The 19345-nt window shown below is 43.6% G+C and overlaps 2 protein-coding genes across 3 annotated transcripts in view; one reads left to right on the top strand and one right to left on the bottom strand.

Moving 5' to 3' along the window:
- ACSL5 (acyl-CoA synthetase long chain family member 5) overlaps positions 1–17922 on the bottom strand; it is a 55952-nt gene extending 38030 nt beyond the window's left edge. Inside the window, exon 1 of one of the 2 annotated variants that reach the window (XM_054982834.1) lies at positions 17844–17922. The gene's annotated coding sequence lies outside the window, so the exon portion shown is untranslated. Of the gene's footprint in view, positions 1–4100; positions 4169–17843 lie in introns of those variants that run through there. The other variant, XM_054982835.1, reaches the window with a different exon arrangement.
- The window catches only part of LOC129332688 (guanylate cyclase 2G-like), a 95639-nt gene that overhangs the window by 454 nt on the left and 75840 nt on the right, over positions 1–19345 (top strand). The window contains exon 3 of the mRNA XM_054983918.1: positions 18845–19193. Within this exon, the coding sequence (XP_054839893.1) occupies positions 18845–19193 (349 nt within the window). The remainder of the gene's footprint in view (positions 1–18844; positions 19194–19345) is intronic.

The following is a 19345-nucleotide window of genomic DNA, read 5'->3' as shown; positions in this document are numbered from 1 at the left end:
TGAATTCTATATGGGCAGTTAGATTTGGTCAAGATTTTTGTTTCCTAATGATACAGAAGTGCTGGTCATTTGGAGAATGACCAGACACAGTAGTAATTTTTAGGCAGCATTCAGTAATCGATGTTAGATGTTTCTAAAGGAAAACAAAAAACCAAGTAGATTAATAGATTCAGGAATCCTAAGTATAAGATCAGCCTGGCTAATATCCATTAATAAATGCAACTGTCTTGAAACTATCTAGCAGAAAAAGCCACAAGCAACTTCCTACTGACCAGTGAATCTCACTCTTGTCTCTAACAGTAAGAAATGTAGGATACTGCTAAGCATTCCCTGATCCCTTTGGCTATTCTTTTGTTAGGGGTCTCTTTTTCCAGGACTTTCCTTGAGTTTCTAATTTGAAACCAAGACATATTTGTTTCCTCAAAGTAAAGGTAATATGTTTAGATTTTTTTAATGCAGAGAGAGAGAGAGAGAGAGAGAGAGAGAGAGAGAGAGAGAGAGAGAGAGAGAGAGAGAGAGAGAGAGTATTTTGGCCATCTAATATCCAGGTGTAAGCCTTTGACCCTTGCTGGAAATCTTGTCATCCCACTTGAAATCTCTTCATTGTTCTACTAAAATCTATGATGGCCCCCATAGGTGCATCTTTTAGACATGTATTTGGAAGAATGCAGTCTTCTTTAAAAGTTTACCTCAAGAAACAGCAGCCACAACCTCCAGTGTCATAGTTAACCATAGTGTGACCACCTGTGAGCTTCTGCAGATTGCAATGATGAACTTAATGTGGTTGGAGGATACACATAATTACCTCCCAATGTGAACATGTATATGAACAGATTACAGGAATCTGAACATTGAGCTGAAGAGGTGTCTGAGTTGTGATTAGTCTGCTTCCATGGGGGGGTGTCTTTGCTTTGGCTATCAAACTAGCTCATATTAACGCCACATTTCCATTTCTTTCTCACGGGCAGTACACTGATGTTACTTGCTAAGTTTTTCCCTATAGTCTCTGAAAGCTGGCATTCACTCAGTGAAAAGACCAGATCCCAGTTCTGAGACTACAACCTGTTGTCACTGTTATGGCTTGGAATATGTGAGATGTATTTTTTCTTAAGGAGCAGGGGTTATTGGGTGCTTTATTGTATATTTTAAATTTGAGTGTGTAAGTCACTTTGAGTACTGGAGAAAGGCAGGATATAAATATTTTAATGCACAAATAAATGAGTTAACTTTATTGTTCAATACTGCTGTTACTAATGCAAGGCAGTGCAACACAGAACCTTCAGACCAAATGCAAATCCATATTCCTTAGTTTGCAGCATATTAGGCTGCCTCATTCCCAATATATGCTGCCTATTAGGAGCAGCTAAACCAAGCACTGAGAACAGCAGAAGGTTGCTGAGGGAAGCAGCAGCAATACATTGTCCAGGAGCTGTTTCCCAAGATCTCATGCACTTCTAGTTTTATGCTCCACTTTATATCCTCATAGATTTTGTTATACTTAAACCATGTCCAGAGAGTTCAATCTCACAAGACAGGGTGAAAAAAATATGCTTGGTTGTGAAAAGTGCTGTCAAGTTGCAGGCAGCTAATGGCAACCCTGTAGGGTTTTCAAGGCAAGAGACAAACCGAGGTGGTTTGCCCTGGTCTTTCTTGGTAATCTCACATACAAGCAGGGCTTTTTTTCAGGGGGAACGTGGGGGAACAGAGTTCCGGCACCTCTTGAAAATACTCAGCAATAGTGCTTGAAAATAATATGATGTCAAAGAATCCCATATGTTTCCTCCTCATTTCCCTCTTGAGAGTTCCGCCACCTCTTTTCCCAGAAAAAACCCCTGCATACAAGTAATAATTAGGTTTGACCCTTAGCTTCCAAAATCTGATGAGATAAGGTTAGTCTGGACCATCCAGGTCAGGGCAAAAATTTTCAGGTTACCCTGTATGGTGAGAAAGAACCACCTAAACAAAAAAAGGTCTCTGTGTATGTTTCACATCTAATCCACCAAGATGATAAAGGGCAAGATTGTGAAAGATATATTATTTCCTCAGACACGGATTGGCCAATACAATCACTTTGCACACACCTGGCACCTACTACCCATTTATAAGAACACTTATGAAATGACAAAAACTGATTAGAAAAAAGACCTTGGTCAGCAAGAAGAACACAAGATTAGTTAATTATTTCATTCAGACTTCAGTTTGAAAACCCCATTTGTATGTTCTTTCACCCTCTGAATGTTTTGGGTTTAGGATAATTAGAGACAGAGTGCAATTCAATTGAATTAGGTCCTATGGCAACAAGATATGTATGATAAGCCACCCACATGTGTACAACCTATATTAAGCGAATGATGGGCAGAACCAGCTTGAATGAATGAATATGGAGACTCTGTCTTCCCAGGTTGCACCCTCTGAGTGTACGAAGAAGTTTAATGCAAAAGAGTGCATGGAATTCTTTTTGCTAGTATCAAACTTTCCTGAATGTTGATTTCTTGGGCATCCTGGTTTTGTTCATCTGATAGGCAGAGGACAAGGACAGAGTGTGAATATGTGTTGTGAGACTTGTGGGTCTTTCCATGTATTCCCACAAGTAATAATCCCACCAATGGTACCATAAGCAATCACACTGGTAATAAAAGTAAGTTCTATACTGACCACATCCCCAACATTTTGAGTTTTGTTAAGTTTATTTAATTTGAAGAGGTGGCTACTAATGGTAGATTATTTTGCAACACTTCAGAGAAGTATTTACTCTTGTTGGGGTGGGGGGTAATATACACAGCTGCAGATGGCTCCCTCATCAAGTGACCACATAGGAAAAGAGGCATCTACATTTTTCTCTGTGAACAATGCTGGCACTACATGATGACTCAATCAAACTTACAAGAATTTTGACAGGAGGGTGGCATTTTCCCTGTTTGGCAACCTTTGCATAATTAAAAATAATATCGTTTTAAAGATGCTTCTGTATGAATCGGAGATAAAATTTTAGTTGAAAATAGAGTTGCCAGCTCTGGGTAGGGAAATTCCTGGATATTTTAGTGGTGGAGCTTGGGGAGGGTGGGGTTTAAGAAGGGGAGGGGCCTCAGCTGGGTATAATGCCATAAAATCCATTTTCTAAGGGAGCCATTTTCTCCAGGGGAACTGAACTTTGTGGCCTGAAGATCAGTTGTAATTCCGGGAAATCTTCTGCCACCACCTCATGGTTGGCACCCTAGTTATGAAGGCGTTACAGGATTTTGTTCCTTGTTTTCTGTTTGGTTTGCTAATATGTCCTGTATTGACTGTTTTGGAGTATGCGGTTCACAGTCCCATTTGGTTGAAGCCAATGGATTAAGAATGGTATAACTCTGCTAAGGACTGCACTGTAAACCACTTATTTATCCAATGCCTGGGACTAATCTCAACAGAGAGGTTTTTAATTGAGACAGTGCCATATCAATTATTGTGTTACTCTAGACAACTAGTACTGAACAGTACACTGATTTTTCAACAGGCTTTTAAAAACCTCCAGCGTCTTATCTTTATAGAATACCATGGAAAGGAAACTGGAGAAAAATTTATAGCATTCTATATCAAAGTTTTATGGCTGTAGAATAAGCATCTTCATGCAAGCAACACAACACTACACGACTATTTGAAAAGGCTAAATGCACGTGAAAACTCTATACTTTTGCCACTTCTCTACCATTTCTGTAGTACTTTGGAAAGTACATAAACTCAGTGTTTGGAAGAGGGAAACATTGTGGCAATAGGCCCTGTCTTCAGCATCGAAGTACTGACTGGCTGCGTACAAAGAGTTTGTAGAGGCTGATTAGCCTATCGTATATGAAGTTTGAGAGTGGAGCCTGCCACAGTGATCCTGATGCTCCCCTCCATGTGTTAAATCTAAAGACTTTCTGATTGTCTGAAAAGGGCTTGTCCAAACAAGTTCTTCAAACAAAAACATCAATTCAGTCACAGTCACCTATCCCAACTAGCTCGCATTACTGACACTAACTCTTGTAAAACCCTTAGCCTTCAGAACAAGGATTTCCAGCAAATAAAGAAATTAGTATTTCTTTATTAGCCCACAGAATATTTTAACTTCAGACACTTACCAGTTTCAGAATGATATCCCCATTTCTCTAAGCTTCAGGCAACACAACAGAACTTCCTCCTGCCAACTCCTAGCTTGTTTAGTTATATAACCTTTATGCCTGAGGAAGCAACACCCTCCTACAGTAATAAAGATTAGTTTATCTCTCAATTGACAGCGACATAGCTGCTCAACATACACAGATACCACTTTCAAACCAATTCACTCCTCATGAAGTTCATTTTCAAATTATGTTCACCAGGAGTTTACTGTGATGGTTTATTAGTCCCCTCACATCGTTAGTTACAGTTATTACAGAGAAAAACGTATGGGATCTAGAAAATAAATTGGGTCATACATAGCTCTCCATCCAGCAAATCACAGCCTTATCTAGAATCTACAGTCTTTAGCAGGATGAATGCTAACTTGAAGGGCATGAATATTTATTTTATCTTATATTTTATTCACAAAATTTAGATCCTACCTTTCTGCCCTCATCAAGGACTAAAAATATACATGGTAAAGGCACATCTTAAAAACCATTAAAGCCAAAGAAAAACAAAATTAATTAAAACCAAGCTACACATACAAAATCACAAACAACAATTAAAACATAAGGTAGGAGGTAGGGATCACTTAGAGAATCCAGATGAAACAAAGGTCTTGTACACCCTGGGAAGATGGCAACAGAATGGGTCAGGCAAGTTTCTCTGAGTTCCAGAATTTCAGTGCCATGAATCAGAAGTCCCTCTCCTGGGCTACCACCCACCAAATCTCAGAAGGCAAGGGACCCAGAACCTCGGAAAATGTTTGTAGTGGATGTTTGTAAGGGTGTAGATGGTCCTTTAGGTATGCTGGGCCTAAGCCATATAGGACTTTAAAGGTCAACACCAGAACCTTGAATTGTTCCCAGAAACAGATTGGGAATCAGTGTAGCTGAGCCAAGATCTGAAGTGATATCATCCCTATGACTAGACATGGGCACGAACCAAAAAAATTTAAGGAACCAGCGGTTCGTGGTTCGGTGCCGACAACGATCCCAAGATCATGAACCACAACGAACATTTTCCGTTGCCGAACCGGTTTGCGGTTTGCGGTTTGTAGAGTGCAGAATGGCCCCCGTGGCACTTAGAGAGCCCATATTCCGCACTTAGAGAGCCCATTTTCGCAGGCTCTCCTACAGTCACCACCCAAGTTTGGACATGATTGCAAAAGGGATCTTGGAGTTATACCCTCTCCAATCCAAGGCCCCCAGGAAACTCCCACAAAAATCCAAGCTCAATTATACTCTCAGTCTCTCTCCCCAAAGGCTAGCAAGTGGCAAGCAAGAGCTCTGTCCCACTCCACTGCTGTAGGAAAATAAAGCAGAGATTGTGCAAAGATTGCGCATTGGAAATAATGAGAATAGATTCACAAACACACTCCAGTGTAGCTCTGTAAGATTACTTTACTAAAGGATAAAAATTAGGGTTACATTTGGAGAAAATAATAAATTGCTAAGCTGACTACATCTTGCTAGATAAGTGACTTAGAGTAGAGACAAGAAGAAGTGAAAAAGTGGAAGTGAACAAAGAGCAATAAAACTTCAGTACATAGCATCAATTAATTGCCCCCAATAAACAAACTGCCCAATAGAAAATCCTAATCCTGCTTCATTATGCTTAGTGACTCCCCTTTCTACGGCGGGAATCTTATTCGAAGCTCTAATGGTTACATTCAAAGTATGTTTACTAATTAAGTAGGTAACACAAACAGTTTAACTCTTTCATGACTGAAATGAAAACATTTGCTAATTCCCACAACTGCTCACTGAAAGTGAAACCCAGCCTGGGAGCCCACAGCTATTTATAAGCACAGGTCCCATTGAGCAATGCAGGAGGTCTGTGTTTGGCCGTCAGAGCTGCCTATCAGGGTTTGCAGGGATGAGATTGGAGTGCCCTGGCTACAGGACACCCCCTTCCCCCTCCCTCCCCTGGGTGTCTTCTCCCAACTTGTAACCGCTTTGCAGCTCCGTGGTTGGAAGGAAGACCTGCCGATCAAGGTAAGCTGGGCTTCCATTCGGGTTTCCAGGGCAACAGAAGGAGCGCAGACAGAGTTCAGGCATTCTCCCAGCTCCATTGCCAGGGGAATTGATTGCTGGCGCCTGACTGTCTGGCTTCCCGAACCATGGCCGAATGCACCGAACCAGGCCTCTCCCAAACACTGGTTCGTTGGCCGTGAACAATCACGAACCACCAGATCGCGATTGCACGATCGCCAATTTCATGGGTTTTTTAAGTTCGTAATGCGGTTCGTGCCCATCTCTACCTATGACCCACTCCAATTAACATTCTGGCTGCAGCATTCTGCAAAAATTGAAATCTCCCCTCTTCAAGGGCAGCTCCATAGAGAATGTATTGAAGGAATGCCAGAGAAAACAGAAGTCTTCATGCAATGGCAAAAGACAGTGACAGAAGAGAACTGACAAATATCTATGTGGAGAGATTTACATAGTATTTGTGTCACTGCTGAGAAGATCCTCTTGTGGGTTGTCACCCACTTAAAGAAAGAAGGCTGGGTCAGAAGCAGCCAGGTAGGTTTGTATGGAAGCAGGCAAATAATCACTTACAAGCACTCAGTTTGGAAGAAGTGGGGTTCATGGCCTAAAATGTCATGAGACCATCTTAACCCAGATGTGGCACCAGGCATAGGTAGCTATTAGGGTTGGCCAATCAGAGGAGATGCAGCAGGAGCTACTTACCATGCTGTGCCATCCACTTGGCAGGCATTTTGCTGTATGTAACTGGTGAACTGGTAGCCATGGCAGGCAAGCAAGCACAAAGGGGCAAGTAACTAGAGGTGTGAGCAACCACAAAGGGGGTCAAGGGAGGTTTCTCAAAAGGCCCCCAGCTCAATCAAGCTTCAGGAGCATAGGGCTTGACTGGATCAGTACCCACATAGACAAGAGGCAGAATAATTATGGAACGGCTTCAGTGAAGGTTTTTCATACGCTATTTTGGACTGCAGTGTGCAGTTACAACAAGTCAGAAAACTTGAAGCCTGTCAAAGGGTTGGAACTGGTAGTTAGAAATAAATTAGCAAAGGAAAAGCAGGAAGATAGGATAGTGGGTCCTTTGGCAACTCCAGCAGTCCCAAATCTCAGGATCTCCCCTAAAGGCAGCTGAGGAGTTTAATTCACTACTTATCCTTTCCAAGAGGGGATTTAGTCAGTGATGGGATTCCGGAGCTTTGCTCCATCCAGTATGCACCGTTTGACTCGGCAATCAACAAGGTACAGTCCCAGGGACATGGTGCATGGTTAGGCAAGTGTGGTATCAAATCAGCCTCCAGGATGTTGCCTGCGCACCCTAATGATTTGGAGCTGTTAGGTTTTAGTTTTGAGGGTCAGTATTATTTTGACAAGGCCCTGCCCATGGGTTGTTCTATTTCCTGCTCAGCTTTTGAGACTTTTATTGCCATGTTGGAGGAGTTTTTAGGAAAAGGGAAGTCTCCTGTGCTGCGACTCATTATTTAGACTTTTTTTGTTTGCTGGCCACAGTGACTCTGGAGAGTATTCCCAGCTTATGGTGTTTTTTGAAGAGGTCGCAGGCGGCAGAGTTGGGTGTTCCTTTAGCACCAGAGAGGACCAAAGACGCAGTATATTTGGAAATAGAGAGAGACGATGTAGCTGAGGTGTATTGGCTCCCAGGTGATAAACTGGACACTTGTGCATCATTCTTACAGGGTTTTTATACCAGGGTTTTTATACCAGTAGGAAGATTACTTTGAGGTACATGCAGTCCTTGTTGAGACACCAGCTTCATATTACATTTAAAGCACGATATGTACCAGGCATCGTGGATGCCCTGTCTTATTCCCAGGAGCAGTGTTTTTGGGAGTTGATATCGGGCGAGACTGTACCAACCCCAATGCATGAAAGACTCTGGTAGCCTGGGAGGTGGAAAAGCAGTGAATGGTGTGGTATCTCTAGCCCCAAGCACTAGGACAGCTTACCTTAGGCATTTACAGGAGTTTGGCATCTTTAGGAGGGCAGCAGGTTTGGGAGAAGTTTGGCCGGTGCCTGTCTCGCACATTCAGCAGTTCTCAGTGTCCTTGAGACAGCAGAGTTTAGCAGTCAGAAATCTTACTTGGTGGCTTTGGCCTTCAAGACCAAGGCTGAGGGGATAGAGGATTTATCTGCAGATTTTAGGGTGCTTATAGTTTGTTTAGCATATTGGTTAATGAGTGCTGCCTCTAGCAAAGCCTCAGCCTGTGAAGTCACAGATAAACCTTGTACTCTGTCTTTTTCTTAGCTCTATTGCTTTCCCTATTCTTTGGAACTCCCCCCCCCCTTTTCTGGGCACCAAATCCACTTATTTTAGGGCCCTCAGGTATCAAAGTTGTTTATTAGATTCTGTTTCTTCAGCCAGTTCTCTGCCTAGATCTGAGAGCTGCTAAGTAAGAGAGATAACATCCATCTGGGTGTGCTGAGAAGGTGACATAATAATCTGGAATAGCTAAATTCTCTGAGCTTAGAGGTTGTAGGTGTAGGTAGCTGCAGTGAAGAAAGGTAGTTTTACTGATGGAATGCTGAATAATAAAAGTGGATTAAAGAGACTTCAAAGAGATCTTTAAGCCAGTGAGATAACTGAATGCTTTTTATATGTTCCGGAAAGGCTGGCTTGCCTCACACTTATTACAAGAAAATGCACTCTGTACAAACAGTACTAGGAATATATCAACTGACCCATTTAATATTCTTTTACCGAACCAAACATATGTTTAGTATACAGACTATAGAACCCCTTTTTACTTAAAAATATTGATCTGAACTTGGCTGTCAAGTTTACATTAGTGGGCCTAGCTACATTACATTACTGAATGTTTTCTGTTACATGCTGTACACTTAGAAGTTCCAGAGGCAGAGCTACCAAGTTTAGTTTCCTTTGGATGAGAGAATACTGACATAAGGGCTAAAACTGCATTAGAGTCTGCAAAACAACAACAACTTTCCATTCAGATAAATTTCTGCTCAAGACTAGAGATGGGCACGAACAGCAATATGAACTAAAAAAAGCCACGAACAGCCCAATCAGCTGTTCGCAAACAAGCTGTTGGTGAGGCCCCATTCTAAACAAACAGCTGGTCGTCATTGCTGTTCATTGCTGTTCGTCAAGCCAGACAATCTGACACCTGCAATCAATTTCCTTGGCAACCGGAGGCAGGGACTGTCTGAACTCTGTCTGAACTCCTGCTGTTGCCTTGGAAACTCCAATCCTAAGACCAATTTAGCTTGATAGGCAGGTCTTCCTTTCAAGTGTGGAGCTCCAAATTTGTTACAAGGAAGCAAAGAGCAGGGGGGAGGGGGGCTCCCAGATCTGGTTTTGCAGACAGTGAGTGAGAGACAGTTGCTGTTGGCATTTTGAGAGAGAGACAGGGAGAGTGCATTGGAGTTTGAATTTTCTTTGTGTGTGTGGGATAGGGATCTACCTCTTCAAGTTCCAGGGCTGCTGCCAGGCTCTGGGCCAAGCTATTATTTATTACTGGTAACTTTCCTGCTGCTTGCTCAGGTAAGGTTTCTGGGAGTGGTGCGGTACCCCTTCAGGTTCCAGGGCTGCTGCCAGGCTCTGGGGCCAAGCTATTATTTATTATTGGTACATTTCCTGCTGCCTGCTCAGATAGGGTTTCCGGGAGTGGTGTGGGAGGGATCTTTATGGCTGGAGGAGAGCCTGCTGGCCCCCACAAACAATGAACAACAAACATGTTTGTGAACAGGTCATGTTCATCGATGTTCATTGTTGTTTGTTCGTGGATGGCAACGAACAACGAACACCATGTACTGGTACTGGTAGGTTTAATCGTATATGGCCAAAGGCCATCACAATACAAACCATGGTTGTTTGTTTTTTTCTGTTCATGCTCATGTCTACTCAAGACTCACATCTTTCTCCCTCTGATTGTGTCCCATGGCCATCTTTCTAACTCTTCAAATTCTGATAAGTGGTGAATTTCTACAGCTGAAGAGAGATTCCAGAGAGTGAAGGGCCACTTTGGTTATTTTCCTGATCGTTCATCAAGCAGAACTGATGAGAGATCAGTTTTGTCCCTTGTATCACCAGTACCCTTTCATCCAAAGGAAACTAAACTTGGCAGCTCTGCCTCTGGAACGTTTTACTGCTACGAAGCATAAAGTGTATAGCATGAAACATTCAGTACTGTAATGTAATTGGGTCCTCAGACTAAAGGAATTAGGAATGGCTTAAACAAATATGGAGAGCAGCGTATACAAGTCTCTTAGCCTTTTTTCTAGAATACAGATCACATGACCTTCAGGCATGTCCTCAAACTAACAGGTCCTTAACAAAGTTAACAAATGTTTGGGAATGTCTTTCTACCTTCTATCACTACAGTACAGTACTGATCAGGATAGGGGAGAAAAGCATCATCTAGGGATGCCAAACCAAACCTGTGTGCAGCCCTTCGCACAATAGTGAGCAACATAGATGATCTGCTATGCTACGTTCACCCATTAGAATGCTAAACCGTGAACTTATCTGTTGCTTTGAATATGTACTTGTATGTGTCAGATCTGTGGCTAAATAATAATTGTAATCCAGACTACCTTCTGCAATCAGACAAGAGTCCGTTGTTTCCAAAAAGATTTACTGAAAAAGCAATCATTATAGTCCACTGGCCCAGATGCAATATCTGGGTTGGTACACGTGTATTGTTACGAATGACAGGCAAAGCATGAGGTACAAAGTATCAGATCCCAGCAGACCCAACCTCCCCCCCCCCCATAGTTCTCAAAAGAATCTCTTTGAAGCTGAGAAAGCGAAAGTTTCCCAAGGCTGAAAAAGCGATAGCCAAAACAATCCTCTTCTGTGAGATAGCTGCTTGGAACATCTTGGCACCTATGAATAAAGCACTTAGAATACTGAAAGAATTAATATGGAGTCTCTTTGGTTACATACTCAGAAAAAACATTCTAACCCTGACATTCTGCCCCCTCTAAGATGCCCCTCCCCCAGGTTTATGCGGATAATGATTATGAAATGCTTTGATTAACCTAGGAGCATGAACATGTACAGAGTGCACCCATTCATCAAACCCAGAGTCAAAGTCTTTCCATCTGATAAGATAAAACAGTTGATTTCTTTTAAGCTTAGAGTCCAAAATTTGTTGTACTTCATAATGGGTTTGATCATCGATCAAGGTTGGAATAGGAGGGGCTCGAGCGTGCCATTGGTCTGCTGGTGGAGCTCTCTTTAAAAGGCTGACATGGAAGGTATCATGAACATGGCGCAAGTTTTTTTTGGCAAATCTAAGGCAACAGTCACTTTATTGATTACTTTACGAACAGGAAAGGGTCCCAGAAATTTCAAAGCTAGTTTGTGGCTGGTTTGAGTTACTTTCAAGTTTTTTGTTGAGAGGTAAACAAGATCTCCTGGTTGTAATTCCCATTCGGCCACACGATGGCGGTCGGCGTATTTTTTGTAATTCTGTTTGGCTTTGTCTAGATGCTTTTTAATTAGAGTCCATTGTTGAGCAGCTTCCCCCCACCAGTCTGAAACGTCCTTGGTTGCTGAAGTAGGAGGGGGGAGCACTTCAAACGGGAAGGGCTTGAAGTGGAAGCCATAAACGACTTTAAAGGGAGTTTCTCCAGTGGAGGCATGTACACTGTTATCATACAAGAATTCTGCTAGGGGAAGCAAATCAATCCAGTTGTCTTGTTGAAAATTAATATAACAGCGGAGGAATTGTTCCAATATTTGATTAGTTTTCTCAGACTGTCCGTCAGTTTGAGGATGATGGCTTGAACTTAAACCTTGCTCAATTCCCATAATTTGTAGAAGCTCCCGCCAGAAGTTGGCAACGAATTGCCCGCCGCGATCTGAAATCACCTTTGATGGAAAAGAATGCAGTTTTACAATGTGTTTTAGAAAGATATCCGCTAGTTTTCGAGCCGAAGGTATAGTGGTGCAAGGTATAAAATGAGCTTGTTTGGAGAATAAATCCACAACGACCAAAATACAATTGTGACCCTTGGAGGGGGGTAGATCGGTAATAAAATCCATGGATATTGTTTCCCATGGTCTGCTTGGCGTTTCTAAAGGTTGTAACAGTCCCGGCGGTTTGCCCTTGCGGGATTTGGCACTAAGACAAATGGGGCATGACGCTACATACTGAGAAATGTCTTTGCGCATGCCCGGCCACCAAAATTGTCGTTGCACTAAATGGAGTGTTTTTAAGTACCCGTAGTGTCCAGCCGTAGGGGCGTCGTGACAGCGTTGTAATACTTCTTTCCTTAAACTGCTGGGTACATAGAAGCGGTCTCCCCAAAGCCATTCTCCTTGTTCAGATTGTTGCAATTTTTCTTTGGGTACGTTCCCCCCTCCTTTTCCACTTCAGCTTTCAGTTTTAGTCTCCACCCTTGATTGGGTTGGGGAGGTTGGGTTGCGCGGCTGCGCATTGTCACCACTCCCCCTAATTGCGTAGGCGAAAAGACGGTGTCTATCGTCTCCTCCCTCTTGCTCTTGTGTTGGGGCATGCGCGATAGAGCATCGGCAAGAAAGTTAGTTTTGCCAGGCAAAAAATTTAAAGTGAAATTGAATTTAGAGAAATATTCCGCCCAACGCAGTTGTTCTGGGACTGCGTAAGGCTTCTAAATTTTTGTGGTCTGTCCACACTTCAAAAGGATGACGTGCTCCTTCTAGCCAGTGCCTCCAGGCGGCGAGTGCTGCTTTTTACAGCGAAAGCCTCCTTCTCCCAAACATTCCAATTTCTTTCAGCTTCAGAAAATTTCCGAGATAGGAAGGCACAGGGTTTAAGTTTACCGTCCTCCCCCCTCTGCAAGAGGACACCTCCAATCGCAGTGTCGCTGGCATCAACCTGTACTATGAAGGGGCGATTTTCATCGGGGTGTTGTAGAGCGGGTTCAGAAACGAACTGAGTTTTAAGGTGATTGAACGCCGCTTGGCACTCCGGCGTCCAGGATAATTTGGCACTTGGTTTTTTGGCTTGGTCCCCCTTGTCTTTGGTTTTTAACAGTTCGGTTAGGGGGAGTGTTATTTGAGCAAAGTTCGCTATAAATTCTCTATAGAAGTTGGCAAAACCCAAGAAGGATTGTAATTCTTTGCGGGTAGTGGGTGTTTGCCAATTTTGTACGGCTTGTACTTTGCCTGGGTCCATTTTCAGACCATCTTTAGAGATGCAATATCCCAGATAAGTGAGTTCTGTTTTGTGAAATTCACATTTGGACAGTTTAATGGGTAATTTGTTACACATTAGAGTAGTCAGAACTCTCTTCACGAGCTCTACATGTTCTTCTTCCGATTCTGAATAAATTAAGACATCATCTAGGTACACCACCACTCCTTTATATAAGAATTCATGCAATACTTCATTGATCATGGACATGAAAACCGATGGGGCCCCGGCCAGGCCAAACGGCATAACCAAATACTCATACTGGCCGAGGGGCGTATTAAAAGCGGTTTTCCATTCATCACCTGCTCTGATACGAATGTGGAAGTAAGCATCTTTTAAATCCAATTTTGTAAAGATCTTACCTTGTGCCACGACGTTGAGTAAATCTCGGATGAGTGGGATGGGGTAGGCGTTGCTGGAGGATACTGCGTTTAGTCCTCTAAAGTCTGTGCAAAGTCTTAGTCCCCCATCTTTCTTCTTAACGAAAAGTACTGGGGCAGCATGCGGGCTATTAGCGGGTTGGATGAATCCTCTTTGAAGATTGGTATTAATGAATTTACTGAGTTCTTCACGTTTGTTAGGGCTCATGGTATAGTCTGCCTTTGGGCAAAGATGCACCTGGTAATATCTCCATGGCACAATCCGTCCTCCTGTGGGGAGGTAAAGAGTTGGCTTCTTCTTCAGTGAAAGCTTGGGTGTAAGCCCTGTACTGTTTAGTTATTTGGTTGATTTCTTCTTGAGTTAGAAGGGCTTGCTCAATGAGGGTAGGGTTGTTACCCCAATTTTGGTTCCAACGGTGATGTTTACAAGTATCATGGGAAAAAGTGATACTCCCAACTGCCCAGTCTATGTAGGGGTTGTGATCGCACAACCATCTACTTCCCAGAATCAATGGATATTTGGCAGTGGCACTAATTACGAATGATCTTGTCTCCCAATGCTGTCTCATGCCTGTGATGACTGGCACGGTTTCGGTAGTGACAGGATTCATGTTAGTGCCATCCGTTTGTTCGAAAATAACTGGAGTTTCCAGCTCTTTAATGGGAAGTACTAATCCATTTACTAGGGCCGGTGCAATAATGTCTCTAGAGCAGCCCGAGTCTATGAGAGCTTGAACGCGGACATGCGTTTTTCTTTCTGGATTAACCAATGTTACTGGTATGAAGAGTATGGACCCATGAGGTCTGTTCAGAGTAGGAACTGACTGATCTTTGATCTGCCATTTGGGTCCTTTTACGACAGATCCATTTCGTTTCCCGAGGCAGGACTCTCTGGATTTTCCTCCCCGATTAGAGCTGTTGAATCATAGTCCATAATTTCTTCTAGCTCTAACCCTCTCTCGGGAGGATTTCTATGAGATGTCCCTCTGCCCCTTGTTGCTCTTGGAGCTGGCGTCGGGCTGGTTGGCACAGGTAGAGCGGCGGGGGCTGGATGCCTTAGTTGGAACGGAGTTCTTTGCACAGGCCGGTACGGACATTGCGCCGCAAAGTGACCGCTTTGTCCACACTGCAGGCACAATCCTTGTTGCCATCTAGCATCTCTTGCTCCTCTGGTAGCATACCCAGCATCCCTACTTCCTCTCACCAGTACTGAAGAGCGCCTTTGTCCAGTGTTTTGCTGTTGCTCGACTAAGCGCACTTCTTGCAGGCGATTTTCTACTTCACAAGTTAACTGAATCCACCCCAAGATGGTGGGGGGATTATCTTGCATGAGGGCTCTGTCCAACAATTTGGGATTCATGCCTTGTTTTAACAGAATTATTTTGGTGGACTCCTCACACCTTGGGCATTTGGCGGCCAGCTGTCGGAATTTTGTAACATAGTCTCTAGCCGACATGTTGCCTTGCCTAATGGACTGCAATTCAGTCCTAGCTCTCGTTTCCTCTAAAGGATCTTCGTATTGGGCTCATAGTGCATCTACTAGCCCTTGAAGAGTATTTAACTCGGGGGCCCCTACATCATAGAGGGCTACATACCAATCTGCAGCCTTTCCTTGAAGACGGGATCCCAAGTGTTCGATTTGGCTGGCTTCATCTCCAAACAAATGTCCCCACCGATTAAAGAATTGTAAGGCTTGCACGAGGAAAAATCCTAACTTGGAAGGATCTCCATCAAACGTGGCTTCCAGTTTTACCCAACCCATCGGTAACTCCTGCGGTCTAGCACCAGGCGCTGGCACCGGATAGTAATCGAGTGGTACTGGTTGTGGCGGTGGTTGAAACGGAGGTTGTTGGGGTCTCGGTTGTGGAAGCCGCGGAGGAGGCCCCCCCGGAATTGGTTGTACTGGCTGAGGGGGTCCTCTCGGAATAGGCTGGAGAGGTGGAGGGGGTCCTCTTGGTATGGGTAGCACTGGGGGGGTACCTCTCGGCACTGGCTGTAGCAGTGGAGGGGGCCCTGGCGTTAGATGTGGTCGTGGCGTGGTTCCCCGAGGCACGAGTCCTGGCAACGGAGTCTGTCTGGGCGTGGTGCCTCTTGGTATCAGTGCCACGAGCCTCGGCAAAAATGGTTGACCTCCCGTTTGAGTTATGGTTATCGGCACTATTTGTAGCGGAACTGTTGTTGGCGTGACGAGAGGTGGCCCCTGAGGTTGACTCGTGGTTGGTATGACTGTCGGGGTCCCCCCTGGTGGAAGCTGAGGAGTGCCCCCAGATTGAGTGGTCGGGGTGGTTGGAGGCTCCGTTGGTTGTCCCCCTCTTCTATCCTCCTCGGAATCTTCCTCTTCGGAATCGGACGACTCCTCATCGTCTTGTTGCGGAACCGGGTTAGACGGTTGCTCGACCGGGTCGTCAGAAATCGGGGGGGTTGGCTCGGGCCCGCCGTCTCTGTCTGAGGAACGATTTTCTGCAGATGTGCCAGGCTTTGACTGATAGTCTGCAAACCTGCAGGGGCTGTTTGATTCCCTTCTGTTCCCCCAACCACTAGCACAGAGAGTAGATGAACTGCATGGGCCAAACTTTCCTCCATGTTAGTCAGTCTCTCTTCTAAAACCTGAACTCGACTCGAGTCCACTGCGGTGGCTTCGGTCCCCACACCTTGATAGGGGGGTTAACCGGGTCCCTGCGGGGCCTCTCCATATTCGGTATAGGATTCCGCACAGGTTGCTCGGGGCCAAGGTCTTATTTCTCCCATGCCTTGGGTCCCCGTACCTTGCTCATCTTGCGATCTCCCCGCCAGGATTCCTTTAGCTAATCCTGTGACCGCAGAAATTCCAGCATCTACAGCTATGGTTCGACTTTGTAATTGTATCAACGAGTTTTCATTCGGATCTTGATGTCTTGTCCACGGAACGACCTCCACATAGTCCCAACTCATCACATCGCGGCGTGACGTTTCCCAGGTGTGGGTGCTCTCCGAGGCCCTTTGATCCCATTCCAACTGGTCAGCCTCTTGATTCCAGTAATACCAGGGTTGACTACTGGAATGCTCTGCAATCAACTCCAGGCTCCGACGGCCTTCCATCGGGGCTTGCATGAACACTGTACTTGCTCTCCTCTCCCTCACGTCCCTTGGCCTCGATCCCCACTGTGTTGGCGTCAGCAAAGAGATCAGCGGGTCAGCGGCTGCTGTAGGCCGGGTATTTGTCCTACTGGGCGCGAGGGTGTAGATTGTAGTAACAGAGGACCCTGTTCCTCTTTGAACGGGTCCTTGAGGTTCCAGTCCTTGAGAGCCGGGGGATGCATATGGACCGAACAAAGGGTCCCTGTCGAGTACAACTTTGGAATCCGTCTTCTCTGGCTTAGGCATTGGAAAAAATGTGATTCGTAACAAAATGTCAGATCTGTGGCTAAATAATAATTGTAATCTAGACTACCTTCTGCAATCAGACAAGAGTCCGTTGTTTCCAAAAAGATTTACTGAAAAAGCAATCATTATAGTCCACTGGCCCAGATGCAATATCTGGGTTGGTACACGTGTATTGTTATGAATGACAGGCAAAGCATGAGGTACAAAGTATCAGATCCCAGCAGACCCAACCTCCCCCCCCCATAGTTCTCAAAAGAATCTCTTTGAAGCTGAGAAAGCGAAAGTTTCCCAAGGCTAAAAAAGCGATAGCCAAAACAATCCTCTTCTGTGAGATAGCTGCTTGGAACATCTTGGCACCTGTGAATAAAGCACTTAGAATACTGAAAGAATTAATAAGGAGTCTCTTTGGTTACATACTCAGAAAAAACATTCTAACCCTGACAGTATGTACTGCTTGTGCTTCATGTTTTCTAATGTTAATTCTAGAATGGATTATGTTCTGTTTCAGTGATCCTTCAACCCTGTATTGGATCCTTGCTAATGCTATGTCTCTGTAAACTTGTATTCATCTGCCCTATGACACTGTTTATGGAAATGTCCTTGACACTATGGAAATGCCTACCCTTGTCCTTGCTACTGATTGTACTGATCTCAGTGAGTAAGAAAGGCAGACTATAAATGACATAAATAATTAACTAAATAAACTCATTTCCTTAGGAATAGTCATTTACTAAATGTAAAATTTAATGATGCGTAATACTCAGTGAGTAGTAGGTGCAGCTGTAGAGTACGATCAAAAACAAAAAATAAAACTTAGGAAAATAAGCACTCACCACAGAGCCAGTTGACAACTAAGCAGGTCTGCTGCTTCCTTAAGACTAAGGTTTTCTTTTGTGCACACAGACATCTCCAGGTATGTACGAAGGAAGGTACAGGAAACAGTGACTTAGGCAACAACTCACAACTTGGGTAATATACAGTCCCATGACTGACAGGTATAGCATGTTGATTTTAATGGTTTCAGTTGCCCAACAACCAAGTAATCATCTAGCTCAGCAAAGTGAGGATGAAAGAAAACTCCCACAGAAGTGAATCATAAAGGTAATATGTTGGGCTATGTTTATGAAACATGTATTGTTTTCTCCATGGATAGATACAGCAATCAAATTGGTGAAGAAAGTTCTTTGCATTGCTCTCAAGCATACTAATCAACTGAGCCTATACAGGGTAGGATACTACAATATGCATACTAACTGAAATGGTACACAGGCAGTTATATCTTGGCACACATGAAACTGCACCTGTCATTTCAGAGAACTGTGGTCAGGAGGACTCTGTGTGGAGCTACCACAGGTCTTTAAATCAGAGCCACTGCATGCAGAACACAAAAAGTGAAGCATTACACAGATACAGTATACATTCATTGTAGATGGTTTTGCAAAAGCCAAAACTTAAAGTGATTTTGAGCATCATTTTTAAGCTTTCATACAGGGCACACTTCTCTGAAATGGTTCTTATACTCATTCACATAATTATTCCCAAAGACTGCTGTGAGTAAATGGTTCACAATGGAATCAGAACAAAAATTAATATTGTGTACAAAGTATTATACCCAAATGTTGCACTTTGACAGACTTTCTTCATCAGAGTTGGGGACGGGGTAAATATACTGCTATCATGTAAACATATATGATTATGATATTGCTTAGTTTCTAAATAAATTTAAAAGGAGATCTACAATTGAAATAAGTGAATCAGCATTCGCTTTAAGAATATTACATGCAGAGTAAAAATGGTACCTATTCCCACGATTCTTTCTGTTTTTCCTACCCAGGTTTCCGGTTTACTAGCTTCTCAGTGGAATATTCCCATGTTTGGGTTTGTTGGCCACACTGCCAAGCTGGACAACTCATTTCTTTACGATACTTACATCAATCTCGTCTCCCCTCTGCAGAGGGTGGGGGAAGTACTGTGTAAAACTCTCCAGTATTTTGGATGGAGATATGTGGGTCTCTTTGGAAGCTCAAGTGATGTTTTCACTTGGGCTGAAACAGAAGAACTGTGGGCATCTGTAGAAAACCAACTCAAAATCAATTTTACTATCACGGCTAAGGTGAGATACAATACAAAAGATCAAAGCCTCCATGAGGAAAATCTCATCTATATATCCTCTGCTGCTAGAAGTAAGTTTTTTAAAAAAGGGTTCAAATAATTGTATTTAAGGGCAAGTTCTGAGAACTTAGTGGGGGGAGACATATGTGGAAAAGACATATGTGACGGGAAAAAAGACATATGTGACAATGAATAAACTTAACCACTAATCTTGTTTCTAAAA

Source organism: Eublepharis macularius, chromosome 6 (assembly GCF_028583425.1).
Source record: "Eublepharis macularius isolate TG4126 chromosome 6, MPM_Emac_v1.0, whole genome shotgun sequence".
NCBI classification, from domain to species: Eukaryota; Metazoa; Chordata; class Lepidosauria; order Squamata; family Eublepharidae; genus Eublepharis; species Eublepharis macularius.
The sequence above is the reverse complement of the archived record's forward strand: the minus strand, read 5'-3'. Positions and strand labels throughout refer to the sequence as shown.